General features: G+C 34.2%; 1 protein-coding gene across 6 annotated transcripts in view; it reads right to left on the bottom strand.

The window, feature by feature from the left end:
• Positions 1-15,758, bottom strand: part of LOC132708287 (RNA-binding protein Pasilla) — a 114,308-nt gene that overhangs the window by 12,952 nt on the left and 85,598 nt on the right. For all 6 annotated transcript variants that reach the window (XM_060680513.1, XM_060680519.1, XM_060680516.1 and 3 more), the window contains 3 exons: positions 6,370-6,710; positions 4,511-4,742; positions 1,945-2,181 (listed from right to left, as the gene is read on the bottom strand). In XM_060680513.1, the coding sequence (XP_060536496.1) occupies positions 1,945-2,181; positions 4,511-4,742; positions 6,370-6,710 (810 nt within the window). The remainder of the gene's footprint in view (positions 1-1,944; positions 2,182-4,510; positions 4,743-6,369; positions 6,711-15,758) is intronic.

The raw sequence follows: 15,758 nt of genomic DNA, 5'->3' as shown, positions 1-15,758 counted from the left end.
ATAACTGAGCATCATCGGCGTATTGATGAGATTTACAAGATTTAAGAAAAGTAGAGAAGTCAGCTGTATAAACTGAGAACAAAATGGGTCCCAGAATACTCAGAATATGTATCATTCTTAGGAATTTAATTTAAATTGCAATATGTTCGTATATATTACGGAGGTATCTGACTGTGATTCTTCCAGTAAGTACGTATTTATGTACCTGATTCTCGAGCTTTGACTCTGCGAGGCTGTTTTCACTGGATAGTTCAGAGGGTAAGGGTAAGTACTCTATTTATCTTACAGGTAAGTTTGAAAATAATCATTTTTGTCTTGTGTGGTCTGTCGATTAACAACATTCTTCTTCTTGTATTTTTGTGTCTTCTACATTGTTTTAAGACTATAGATTATATTCGCGGTCGATAAGGGTACGTCATAAGAAAACAGATCAAGACAATACAAGACGCGGAAAACAACGCAGAAACGCAGAATTTGAAGACGAAGTAATCGAACCTAATGAACATTTCTTCGGATGCTAAACAAATTGTATCGAATGATAAATTCCTAGAACGGTCCTGGAATGGTTACGGGGAATGGTCTGCTCGACAGGGGGGAATAATAAACAGTAGGCACAGTTGATGACGGGTGTCGGTTTTTCAAGCACTATATTTCTGATCTAAGTATACAACTATCGCAAGGAAATTTTTACTCTAATGGAACTTTTCCGAAAATGTTTTTTTTTCAACAATTAAGCGATTACCCGGTACCGAGACTAAAACAATGGGCCTCTGTGGGTGTCTGAAAAAGTTTTTTCTTTGAAATAAGGTTTTTTTAGAATAATTCAAATATTCATATTTCAAATATCTTGACGGCGTTGTTTCTAATGATAAGGGTCTGGTTTTGGCCCTAGCTAAATAAAAATTAAACGCTGACGGAAGGGGGGGGAGGGCATCTTTTTAAAATTGATTAATAAAAATGTACGCCACTGATTTTAAATCAACTTTTTCGTCTCTTATCCGGCTCTCATATTTTAGTTCGTTTCTGAGATAAAAAAACAAAACGTATTTTATTGTGTGTCCATTTATTATAGACATATTATTCAACATTCCACTAAAAATGACTGGTAAAGTGACCACCTCCGTGCAGGAATCCAATCTTTTCCGCAGGAGTAACGTAAACCTAGGTGTCACCACAAGAAAAAATCCAGAGGGTTTGAATTCGGGGATCATACAGGGCACATCGGCCAATCCTGCGATTTTTATCATATTTTTTCGTTTTTTTCAATAAATTTGAACCACCCAACACCACTGTGCTAATTTCCAAACACCCTGTATATTATTATGTTACCATTGCAGCATATTTCCGAAGGATATACATAAAATGGAAATAAAGTTTACTAAATATGCAAACGGAGTACACGACCAACGAATACTTACGCCCCCTCCTCTGTTGGGCATTGATTTCATTGCGAAATTTCATTACAACAGAATAAAAAAAAATGGAAATTATGTACCGCGCGTTAAATTTTTCTTGATAACATTTTAATTGGCCGTAACTTTTTTGTTTTTAGAGATATCGAAGGTAAACAAAAAAAAACAAAATGTAGGGTTAGTAGCCAAGTTTTTTCCAACTGACGTATAAAACAAAACACTATCAATTTTCTGACATATAAGCCTAAATCATATTTTTTAAATGGAACACCCTGTATATTATATGTGTTTTAATAGAATATCTTATTCCGATTAGATTTAAGTCAACTCGTTTTTGAAAAATCGGCAAAAATAGGAAATTTTTATATAATTTCAAAGAGTGCCCTCACCTGACAAATAAAAATATGTTTATTTTTGGCACTAACCAATTATGCAAGCCACACTTAGATCGACAGCTTGAACTACCGTAAAAGCAGGGATAAAAATTTTCGACGCGACACGTCAATGGCGCATTACCGCCCCAAATGCTTACCCAAGATGGCGCCGACTATGACTTCGGGAATTTCGACGTTCTTGCTCTCCTTATGACCGTTCAACTCGGCAGGCGTCGGACTTTTACTGAGGACAGCCACCTGCGAATTGGTGCCCAATCCGAAACTGTTGTTGTTTAGGGAAATCGGAGCTGTGGCGGCCGATGCCTGATGCCTAAACGGATCGAACGCCGATTCGTACCGTTCCAGGCTGGTCCTTGGCGTGGGCGAGTTCGCACCTGGAATTTCAACGACGACGCGAACTAATGACAATCACATTCCAAGCGAACCCCCCAAAAAGTCGTAAAAGTTACGAGGGAAAACATCAAAACTTTATGTCCGAAGTTGAGACGCATTGGAGCTGAAAATGATTTAGACTGTAGGAACGACTAGTCACGAGAATTGACTTTATATTCCGAGTTTCTCATTTTCTAGTTTCAAATAGAAATTACTTGTTACTTACTAAATCGATGAGATGAAATCGAAGTTTTCGAAATTATACGCGCTTGGCAAAGAAACTCATATCTCGTCCTAGGGGACCCCCATTGATACACAAATGATCAGGGTCGAAAAAAATGTCTGTCTGTCCGTTCTCCGTTTCTCTGTAGATGCGACATTAATTGGCCATAACTTTCGAACGGTTTAAGCTATGACGTTCAAATTTGGGGAGAAAGGCGGCTATCGGACATCGGCATCCGTCTTTTTTTTTTGATTTTCGACTCTCTTTTGGACATTGCTTTGAAACACGATTAGTGCCCGAAATATAAAGGGACTTAAAATTTGACAAACAATTAGAGTTTGGTTAGTTTTGCAGTTAGGTTGGTTATTTGGATTTTTTTTGTCTGTTTGTCCATTCTCAATTCTCTGATCCCGGACACTTTCGACAATAACTTCCGAACGGCTTCAGCTAACAGTCCACGGGATGCATAAGATTTGTAAAAATGGCGGCGGTCCAACCTCGGCGGAAATCGTTTTTTTTTAGATTTTCGATTATTTCTTGGACATTTATCGACTTCAAATTTGACATACATATGGAGCTTGGCTCCGTTACGGAACTTTGAAATTGGGATGGCTGGGAAGTATTTTAAAAAAATAAAAAAATCGCGCGAAAAAGTGTTTAAACGTGAGGATCCGTGAGATCAAATTCTGTAAACTTTTATTCCTCATAATTTTCAGATATACTGCGCGCGATCGATTATCGAGAAGTATTTTTTGAACATTTTTCACATTTTTTTTTGGGTTATTTTGTCTTCCAGAAAAAAATTATTGCCTTGGAAACTACTTACCCGATCGGCAAAATTATTGAACCAAAGGACGCGGGAGATCATTTTCCGATTGTATACAGGATTTTTCAATTATAGATAAAAATCTAGAAAACTCTGAAAATTGTTCTTTTCCCCAGTAAATTACTAGCCGTAAATCCAAATTCATAAAAAATATCGCTAATTGGTTTATATTGTATTGTATTAGTATTGTAGGGCACGCACATCTAGAGCTACAGATTTTGTATTTACGGTTTTTGGTTTTGTCTGTCACATACGCTGCTGGAGATATTTGAAAAAATCTGAATCTGAAAATCGCACTCACTATTACGGTGTACTTTATAGTTCCAGAAAAGAATTATTTTCTCGAAAACCAACCCAGAAACGTGGGAGATTTAGAGCTCTAACCTCTACCTCGAATATTTTTAAAATTATACACAGGGTGTGTTGTTTTTGGGCAAAAAATATAAAAAAGACAGAAAATTTTGATTTTTGCGAGTAAATTATTGGCTGTAAATGAAAAACGTAAAAAGATAAGATAATTTGGTTTGAGCAATATCGTAAATTGTGCCGAGAGCTGCAATTTTCTGATTTAGAGATCTTGTGAATTATACAGGGTGCGCGAGATATTTCAATAAAAATATTATTGTGAATCACTGTTACTGGTTCAAATTTTTTTATTTACCAAACTTGGACATTATTTTGATTTTCGGAGGCCATTAAAGGCACTTCGTACAGGGTGTGCGCATAGTAAAATACCATTCATTTTGCGAAATTTCCATAGTGGACTGCGTAGCGCGGAGCAGTCGCCTCGGGTAGCGACGAGATTGCGTCGATCGAAATCGAAAATCGATTAAATCGAATTTTTCGAAAGTATCTAGGCTCATATAAAAATTTTATATCTCAGTAACGATAGGTCCTATGGGATCGCCGTTGATACAGAAATGATCACGTCGAAAAAAAAATTTTTTTTGCCTGTTTGTCCGTTCTCCGTTCTCGTCTTTTCGTTTTTCCTGAATAACTTTCGAACCGTTGCAGCAACAAAATTAAAACTTGCCTCCTTTTTAACCCTCCATGAGGCACATAAGCTTATGAGAAATGGCCCTGATTTGACGCCGATATCCATCTTTTTTACGCGATTTTCGACTGTTTTTTGGACATTGCTATGAAACACGATAAGTGGTCGAAATTTGTATCGCATCGTATTCAGTTTTGTGCAACGTATAGCGCAAACATATTAATTTGCATTGGTAGCTTAACAACTATCAGTTTAACTCGAAGTCTCGACCATATTAGGAACACTTACCTAGGCATTCGCCCAAACTAACTTGTCCGATGGCACCAAACACTCCGGTATTGGCAGTAGCTGCGCTCGCTTGCTCCATGACGCTGAGGTAACTGGAGACGGGAAGAGCTCCGGCATGGGCGTTTCCTAAACCAAGACCCACCCCAAGGATACCGTACTTCGCCAAGACGGCCAACGCGGCGCAGATCTCGGCTATATGAGGATCGGTCAGGCCAGAGGTCCTCAGATGGAGCTGCGAAAACACAACATCGCGATTTGTTCAAGATCGTATAGTTAAAAGATCCAATGCCAAAATCAGACAAACTCATTCAACGAGAGCCGAAAACGTTTGTCCAGGTGTAATGTTTGGTAATTGACTTTCCAAATAGCAATACCAAATGCTTTTACAGCGAAGTTTATTCTTCAAAATAAATGTTGATATAACGTACATAATGCAACTGTTCAGCAATGAAGCAATATTTATTGGATTGAGCATCTGCTTTATTCCAGCACCAACACCAGACAGGCCATAAAATTGATGAGATAGAAAAGTCCGGATATCTAAATACGAGAGACGACGCTCTGCATTTATCCAATATGCGTAAAACGACAATCAATCAATCAATTGAAGATGCCAAGTGAGATCTTGGCGAAACGTCTGCAGGATTGCAGACGGATGCAGGATTCCAGTCGGAGTTCAACAAGCAAACGGATGATATATCTTCCATCCATGAATCCGATATTCGGATGCCACCTGACTCTCCCATATTACTTACTCAAAGAGTTCATAGATGTGATACTTACTGTCTAAAACCATATTTCAGTTGGACTTCAAATTGACCCACGGAATTTTTTCCTGAATAACTTAGTGCAAGCACTTACCGTTTAGTGGAGTGATAATCGAAGTAAAGTATACATTTTGAATATTTTTGTGACTCTCTGCAGGCTCAGTTGGCATCTATAGCCGTTACTTGGTTTGGCAAGCTTGTCTGATGCCAAATCGCTCGGCGAAGTGATCTTTTTGAACACGTTTTTTTGGAATAAAGAGTTTTTCTGACTAGTTCTTCGGATAGTTTTACTGTTTTTACCTGCAGCACGAGTATACAGGGCGTTTTTACACAAAATACCAAAAACTGGAAGGGGTGAACCGAGTGACTTAAGAACGTTACGAACGGTGTTACATACTATACTTTTTCTACGACCCTTAGTTTTTGGGTACATTTTTGCAAAATGGCACGAAAACATTTACTGATATGACTGATCAGAATTGATAAACGTCAAAATTCAAGCCGTGCAGTAATATATCCTAAAACGTCCGATTGCTCCCAAATCGGTGCAGTAATATTCCGTAATATAAATTGAAACATTATTTTTCCACCATGTTTGTAGCATATTTCCCGAGAAACTACACTTTATTTTAAACCCTGTATTTCGTGCTGTCTAAAGTGCATATTAGTAAATAACTTTTTATTTAGTTGCTCCATTTTAAATTTTTTGCTGTCCAGAACTTGATCGGTGTAGTAAGGGGATCCCATATAAATTAAAACATTGTCGAATAATCTCATTAAATATGGTTGTTTGCGAGCACTTATGTGGTAAGCGACTTTTTAAGGATGATATCCTGGAATATTTTGTCAACATATTTTTCCATCGTTGGTTTTCTTTGGACCTTTTTAAAGTATATATTTTTTACAGGTGTGGTTCTTGGGATTTGCTGCGTTATTTATTAATAGGCTTTATTTCGAATTGACAAATTTATATATATATATATATATATATATATATATATATATATATATATATATATATATATATATATATATATATATATATATATATATATATATTGTATTCTATGCACTAGCGATGCGATTCAATACCTTGATGTGATCCAGAAGTTGCGTGGTAACACCCCCGATACCTTGTCCGGGAGTGCCCAGATTGAGGCTGAGGGACAGGCCCGGCGGGCCAGCACCATTAAGCACCAGTCCCTGCTGAACAGCGGCCGCCGCGCTCAACGTGCTGTTCAGGCTCGCGGTCGACGCGCTGAACGCGCCACCTGGTGTCGTTTGCTGCGCAAACGGCGAACCTGTAGGATTGTAGTTCGCGACGGGACCGCTGACGTCGGCGTACGATACGTTCAAACACGTTCCGCTCTGCGGATCTTCTACCACTTTGCTCAAGATCATAAGGCAAGCCTGCTTATTTTGATCCTTTTCGCCTGTAACCAATTTATAGATGGTAAGCATGTCATAAATGCAAAACAATTGAAACAATTGACATTTATTTCTAAAATCTAATGCAAATGTGCCATAGAACATAAAAGTTCTCCTATACAACGTCGGACTGAAATTCTGGAATTCCCTAGGTTTTCAAATATGTACTGGGTTATTCATTATATTTTGACACCCACCTACAAGGTTGATTTTGAAAGATAGAAAAAAATATGTAAATACAAAAGTTTGAAGATTTTTGCTCCTTCACTAAATACGTTAAACAATTTTAGGATCGAAATAGTATCACATGAAAAACCAGGACAATAGAAAGAAATTTTGATGAAGACCTTAATATATTACTTTACTTTAAAGGTAGATTATTATACTATTACGACACTTGACATCATGAATTTGAGTTCTAATTAATTTTTATATTTCACATTTTTTAGAAAATCCTAAATATTTTATACCTGACGTTAAAAAATTATCCAAAAAGTCCTATAGTAAAATTCAACGAACCCGTGTAAGTTCCTTCCAGAGCAAAATTTAAACAGAATTTAAATAGAAGATCTCAAGAAGATGGCAATTTTCTGAACGAAGTAATATCTACGTATGATGCTTCGTTCACAACAGCAGGTGAATTTAATAGGAAGAATAAACATTTTTGGTCCACCAATAATCCACACAAAATACAGGCAGTGAAAATCCAAGGACGGACGTCAACTAATGATGTCGTGGTATATTGAACAATATTATATGCGAAGGATTCTTGAATGGCCAACGATATTTAAATGTCCTTGCAACACAAATAGAACAATTGTTAGAAAATGTGCCAGTTAGGAAGTATTTGTTATTATTTATTATTAAATATGGATAGGTACGAAAGGAACTATCAAATAAAAAATAAAATTTATTATAACAGGCCTGAAAGTTTACAAGTGATAAGAGTAAGACTTAATATCGTTTCACAAGATCTAAATAGAGAAAACCCTGATTTTATCACCTCGTGTTTTAATAGGAACTTGAAAGGAAATATTGTTCGATGTATTGAAAATAATGGAGGTTATGTGAAAAATGTTTAGCATTAATTATTGATATTTTTATTGTTTAAATAATATAAACTAAATGACTAAATGAACTGTCATTCCACTAAAAAAGAAGACGTAGCAGTCATTTTGACAGCTTGCGATGGTCGTTTGTTTTTTCTGACATTTGCATAAGATAATGGAGCAAAAATCTTCAAACTTTTGTAACATTAACCTTGTAGGTTGATGTCGAAATATAATCAATACCCTGTACAGGGGGGTCCATTTAAGATGCTAGATGCTAATAAATTAACAGATGTTTTGAACAACCATGGCCTTTAACAAATGATTGATAAGCCTACCATAATAGACTTTCTAATTACGAACATAAAAGATAATATGAGATACGACAAACACCACTCAATAATATCTGCCAATTTTGATTTCGAATACAAAGAAGTTTAAAGGAATTGTAAATACTATAACACCAAACAAAACACAAGAAAAATGCATTGAACACGTAAAAGTTGACTTCGAAATGTATTACAACCAAAATATTAAAAGTAAGTTTTGAAACTATTGACGGCAAATTCCTGAACGCAATTAATTGCAGTTCTGGAAACCGGTGGTTCGTCCCATTGTAAGTGAAGTGGAACAATAAAGGGTGAGGAATTCAGACCAATCAACAACCATATGAAAAACTACTCGAGTTATGTGTAAATAAACGAATATTTGGTTTTCGTATTTAGCTTTTTTTGCTGTGCCGTATTTATCGTTGATAAGGTATAGGACCGTCCTGTATAAGGAAAAAAAGCAACCAGAAAATTGATAATGCTCCAAGCCACCCAACAGCAACAAATAACAGAAGTTTGCAAAAACTACAACATAAACCTTTCTTATAAAGAGATACCAGAAAGATCTTTAAAAGGAGTATGAAGAACATCTGATCAGATGTAAGCATGATCGAAGACATCGGACATATGGATGAAATGGTGAAAAAGAACTTTTGATGGCAAAATAAATAAGAACTAAAAGTTCAGATTTTCACGAAATTATATATTATGACATGACAATTGTTTCGACAACACCGTGTCTTTATCAAATGTAATATTTACAAACTACCTGTTACTATATATACCGAAAAATGACAATTAAACCTTAATTAATGTTAAGTTCAATAAGGGAGAGGTATTTAAATCTAATTGATCGTTAAGCAATACATTTGAATGTCTCATTTTGTTAATCTCCATGGCTTCTAATAAATTTAATTTTCTACCTTTTGTGGCTGTGTGTAATATATCAAAATTGTCGTCAAAAATGTGTTTTTCTGTGTTTATCTAGATTCTAATTATGCAACACAAACATGTATTAAAAATGCCTGAATATGTATTGAACAAAATGGCGACGCCTTTCGACATTTAATCCAGTGTTTTAAGACAATGTTTCACTTAATAAAAAATAGTTTCTACTATATCGGGACCATTACATATTTAATATTAACATTACTCAATTTTCTTTGAAATTGATATTTTACGGCAAAATACAACGTCCAGAAAATATATGAAATTGGCAATGTTAATGGCCAATTTCATATATCTTTGCTACGTGGCTTGGAAAATTCATATATGATGTAAGTTTTAGACAAAAAAAAATTGTAAAAAAACTTTTGCCTTTGTCGTTTTAGCTTCAATTTTATGCTAATTTCTCTTTCTACTTCACCAAATAGCAAACGATAAAATTTTAATGTAAATGGTATTGACAGAATTGATGTGTTAAGCGCTAAGTAAGCATAGTCAGAATTAAATGTATATGCTTATAAGGTAAGTAACGGAAAAGTTGTAAGACTGCGTTTTGGATTTAACACAAGAAATTGAAATATGGTTCTTACAAATGAAGCGTTTAATATATCTGTTTTATATATATAAAAGTATTATTTCCTAAAATATAAATATAAAATAAAATAATATAAATAATTAAATTGTTAATATGCATAATATATATATATATATATATATATATATATATATATATATATATATATATATATATATATATATATATATATATATATATATATATATATATTTTATTCAAACTTTTTTGATAACACTCATGATTTTGAGAAATTGACGTGCAAATTACAGTTTCGTCATTTCAATACAGCTGCAGCGCACAAATATTTGAAATAATTGCGATTATCACTATTTGCTCACTTTACTACGATAACCTCAAATCTGCTATAAATAGCTTTTAATCAAATTTTATCTAAGCAAATGTTTATTTTGGAGCCAATCATATACGCGCAGTCTCTTTATAATATGTAAACGAAGGATTATAATAATGTAACACGTCATGTGCTATACGTATTAGTACCATAGCTAAATACTGACAAACAAGGCTTTATGGAGGACTTTTTTTACCGTTATCCAAACTGATTAGTGCGATAATGCTGGCCGATTTTTTTTCTGCACGAGTTAGGTTAGCTTCCAAATTTCAAATAATCTAATCCTTTTAGTGGGGACAACAATCTCTTATAAAAATATTCAAAAACTAAAATTGATCGTCACCGTTAATATACAAAATCGGGCATAATCGATTCTGTTTTGGCGAAGGCGAAGGAAATGAAGAAGATGTGGAAGTTTTTTTTTTCAAAAAACTGCCATATTCGGTTTCAGTTACGCCAACAGGAAGTTCGATTCATAGACAACTGACTCAGGAGGTTTGTAAATAGTAAGATATGAAAATGCAGAAAGGTTAGCCAAAAAACAAATAAAATTAGGATAGCATTTACTTTGCATCATAGAACAAAACAATACCACTGATACTGTGCCCGTAGCGGAAAGGCTTACCATTTTTGAACAAATTAACAAATTGAGTTACGACGTATACCTTTCAGTCTTAATCTGTACCAGCTGGGAAAGTTGAAAGAAGACATAAGAACGGAAAACCGTCAATTTCAAACCAAAGTGTTCATTTTATTTGTTATTGTTTTGTTACATACAATGTTTTTAAGTGTGTGTCCGTTTTAGATAGTGCCATATGGGGGAAAACTGGAGTGGAGTTATTGTAAAACTAAATAAAATGAATAAAAGCATTATTCTCCAAGAATTTAAGCTATAACAAAACACTAACTGTTCTGAGATTTCAGTTTATTGGATATTTGATTTTTTTTTATATAGAACGAGTTATTTCGATTAAAATTATATAAAACGCTTTATATTTATATTCCATTTGGAAATTATTATATAATTCGGCAATTAGAGTCATCCTCATATTCGACATGTTGCTAAACGATATCGAAAATTGTCGCCTGACGAGCAAAAAATTTTTATTCAAACAGACGTTTGCAAGACTTGCAAAAAATTTGGAAGAAACCGGTAACCTGGCAATTATCGAATTGAAGAAATATAATTACACTGCATTTAAATTTCGGAAAAACCTATAAACTCAGTGAACAATACTTTAAGAAAAAGACAAAAGGCAAAATACGCGATGGTCTATGAATAATCCTACGCAAATATATGAAATAAAAACCCAAGTGTAGCCGTCAGACAATATTTCTTGTAACGTAAAAGACTGGAGATCATTCCAGGGTGTCTAAAGTAATATATATATATATATATATATATATATATATATATATATATATATATATATATATATATATATATATATATATATATATATATATATATATATATATATATATATATATATATATATATATATATATATATATATAGTATTTGTTTTAACGAAAAATGTTAAATCCAAAGATGAGACGAAAAGAAACAAATTAAATACAACAAATAAATATAATATTATACTCCATCACTTAATGTAAGTGTACTGTGGTTCATACCGAGTGTTATCGGATTTATGGCCATTTTTTCGTCAAAAATGACCTGTGTTGAGCACTTTATATTTTTGACACCCTTTCCGACAACTGTAATCTTATTATGCCAAGAATTTCTTAAGGTAGTACAGTCATTTATCCTATACATGTCTCGAAGTTAGTTCGAATCGTTTATACAGGGTAAATCAAAATTAAAATTATTAATTTTCGTGAAAAAAAAAAGAAACAAATGGAACACCCTGTACGTTATAATTCCATTAATTATTCCTCATAATGCTCTTTTAAATTTAATAAGCATTATCTATACTTAAACTAAACTTAGTATTCTTTGAGGTATGTACATTTTAAGGAACAAACAAAACAAAAAAAATGTCAAATTATGAGAAAATATCTGGGAGACTCCCACTAACATCACTAATATTCATTAAAACATATTTCCATTGTAAATATTACTAGTTAGCTAGCTAACTAGTAGCATAATATCTACTTTGCGTGCTTTTCTTAATAAGCTGATTTCCCAATAACAAGTCACTTAAATCTTTCCTAAACCATACGGAAATCAAATAGATCGGTCTGATGAAAACTACTTTTTATTTGACGACAAAATACAAAAACCCAATAAAATATGAAAAAATAAAATTCCAAAATTGATGCCAATAAAGAAGAATCGTATAATCGAAAAATGATTAATGTAAAAATTCTATTAAATACAAAAAACTTTTGTTTTTAAAATTACAAGTTGTGAGGAACACACACATGGTATGGTACGCTTTTCTTATTTGTATACAGGATAACATAAGATGCGACACTCCTACCAAATACTAATAAAAGAACTTTCGATGTATCGTGATTTAAAATATTAATATCCTATACAATGCAGGCGTTTATACTTCGACCAGGAATATAATGCTTTCACAACCGATCCCGTGATTAACTTTGGCTACTGTTTATTACTTCAAAACCGCAGGCCCGCCGAGCAGACTCTTACCCGTAACCATTCCAGGACCGTCCTAAGAAATGTTTTGAATTTAGTCACTTCAAAAAATCGTCACTATCACTACTGTCGTCACTTATTTCAACGATCAACTACGCCACTAATCGTTTTCGATAAAATTTTCTTTTTTTATTACTCGTTTTTCACAGTTAGACCAGTTTTGTACTGATATTTTAACTACCTCTCGCCGAATTACGTCTATCGTGCTATCACCAAATTTTGGTGCAGTGTTATTGCTTCTTATATGCGCGTTCAACTCAGTGTTAAACAACAGGAACCTTCAAAAAATGTTTAAATGTCAGATGCTAATAAATATTATCTGTATTCTTATGACGTACCTTTATCGAATATAATCTATAGTCTTAACAAAGACTGCTGTTTACAAATCGAAGAACTATGTAGAAGACACAAAAATACAGGAAGAAGAATGTTGTTAATCGGCAGGCACACAAGAGAAAAATGAATATTTTCAAACTTACTTGTAAGATAAATAGAGTACAGGTGAAAACATTTAAATTAAACTCTTAAAGACGATACATATCACCTGATGTTAAAATAAACGCTTCTACGTGTTCGAAAATACCCCGCAGCATGAATGTTTAATCATTAACTTTTTAAATAAAAATTTCAAGTTTTTACAAATATTCGTTACGGCCCATCTCAGGCAGACCTACTTAATGCAGAATAAACATCTGTTGGGATGGGTTTTACAACGTTTAAGGCACTGTAAAATACTTAAAACGTCTAATCAATAAATGCACTATATTTTTGATCGAACAAATATCATTGTTGATAAAACAACCCAATGCCCTCGCGAACCCTGAAACGCGGATATTGCGTTAGACGTGACAACGTCTATCGCCTCCCTTGATCACGCTGCATAGACGTGACTGACCGCCCCGACGGCGCCTGTTTTCCAGACATGCGTTGCGCGCAGTTAGTCAGTCGACCGCGACCGCCCTTGACGATAGAAAAGTGAAAATCGCCCTATCGCTAAACCCCCCTTTAAGCCCCTTTCACTCTTAATATTCCCTTATAAGTCGGTGTCCTCTTTGGACTAGCCCCTCAAACGGTTTCTTTCGAGGAAGTTTAATCTCTATTTTAACGCAAATTGTGTTTGTGATTAACTCAAATAAACCGATTGTTAAATGCCTTATCTTGTACCGTCGTCGCGTTGTGACAGAATATAGTTTGTGTTGTGTTAAACGGCTATCATTTAAAATAAACCAGCCCCGCAAGAATACAGTCCACACCTCCAACAAATCAACCCGTTAGATGGTGGTGAAGCAAGGATACGTTTCTCCCCCAATCATTATTAGTTTTCTATATGAATTATAACTTTAGTCAGTTGAAGCGCCATGTTAAATGAAAAAACGCGCATTTTTTTGGTGGAAATTACAAAATCCGCATAGTGCGCAGCGATTTTCCGATCATATCCGCATTGTTGTATCGAATAAAAATGATTGCGTGTTCAATTTGCACTTTAAATCGTTGCCGGCCGTCGAATCATAATAATTACGCGCTACAACGCAATTTACTAAACACATTATGCGCAATTTTTGAAACAAACAATGAGAAACATTTCAATTCAATTGTCGTAGAAAATCTTTCCGCAAAACACTTTTTACGGTTTTAGATTTATTGCCGTGGTCCAAGGTGGTAGAGCCTTGAACAAGAGGATACGACGATGACTCGCTTCGTTGTTGAATCATTGTTTTTCTTACGGGCAAATATAATTAACGATCGCGGCTGATGACATAATAATTAATTCAAAATTACAGTTTGCGATAAAGGCGAAGATTTCTTTTTTTTTTTTCTATCGCGTCCCACAAAGAAAAATTACCGACCTGGCGGCATCAAGCGATTACCGGATGACCCAAAGCTAAACAAATAGGTTTGGTACAAAAGTTTCTTGGACTGAGGATTTAAAATATTATCACTTTGTTGATACAGGGTGTCCCAAAAGTACTCCACCGACATCAACTTCGTTATTTTAAATGGAACACCCTATATAGTTCGATATTTTTGGAATCCTTGGTTAAAATAAAGATCATTTTCTTAAAAACTTCCTAAACGAATTTTGCATAGTTTAGGCAGAAATTGAGGTTATGTGTTTTTTCTTATATATTTTGATTGTCCCATATAAAATTGTGTTGTGGCGCTACTGATTCAGATATTGCAACGAAAATTTAACCACAGACTAAGGAGATGATACACTACTCAATGAGTTTGACAGATGCGAATCAGCTTCTACAGGGTGTCCCAAATAGGTGGTGCCGTTTTGGCGAATTCAATTAACAAAACCTCAAAAGTTTCGAATGGAACACCCTATATTCTATATTTAAATTTTTCTTACTTTTTGAGATATTCGAGGTTTAAGATAACACCCGTATAAATACTTGTTGAATTTAAAGCTGCCCACATTAGGACACTTGTTGGCAATATGTGTGTCTTTATCAAATGTGCTGTGATGACATTGGTAAATGAACAAACAAGTGGTAAATCTGGTTTTGACGTTATAACATCAAAACCAGATTTACCATATAGCAATCTATAGGCAACCTAACAATTTTAACCACGACTCAGGTATGTACCTGTCACCAATCAGTCATCCGAGACGGTGATTATGCCTCTCATTTAGCTCCGTCCCCCTCAAACAATATAAAAGCAGGTAAAGTCTGTTCATGGATATAAGAAAGTGATTAACTGATACGAATTAAGGAAAGACCCGGGCAAGCCGTAAGAATGAAATGTGGCCGAACAGGTCCGTACTTTGCTTAGAATTTAACTATTTGAGGTTTTGTGAGGAAAGATACTAAACAATATTTATTTATTTATTATTTACTTAAAATAATTAAAATTATTCACATAATATATCAGTATCAATATCGCTATCATCGCCTGTTCTAATTATTATTTGTTCTATATTATTTGCAATATGGATATACGATTGCTCTGCTTTTTCTTAAAACTGTATGCCTTAGATTTTTTGCATAATTATCACAGACGTATTCCTTTTGTAGGTTCAAGCTTTATAGAACCTCAATTAATTGCTTTTTGGTATAATCTTCGTGAAAATAAATGTCGTTATTATACATGTAGTTTTGAATTGTTGCTTTTGTGTCACATGAGGAAGGGGTTTTAGTCAACAGTCTACTGTGATAACTTGCATTGTCCA

The sequence above is a fragment of the Cylas formicarius genome, unplaced genomic scaffold, assembly GCF_029955315.1.
Source record: "Cylas formicarius isolate icCylForm1 unplaced genomic scaffold, icCylForm1.1 PGA_scaffold_10__41_contigs__length_53128322, whole genome shotgun sequence".
Lineage (NCBI taxonomy): Eukaryota > Metazoa > Arthropoda > Insecta > Coleoptera > Brentidae > Cylas > Cylas formicarius.
This window is presented reverse-complemented; position numbering and strand designations above follow the sequence as displayed.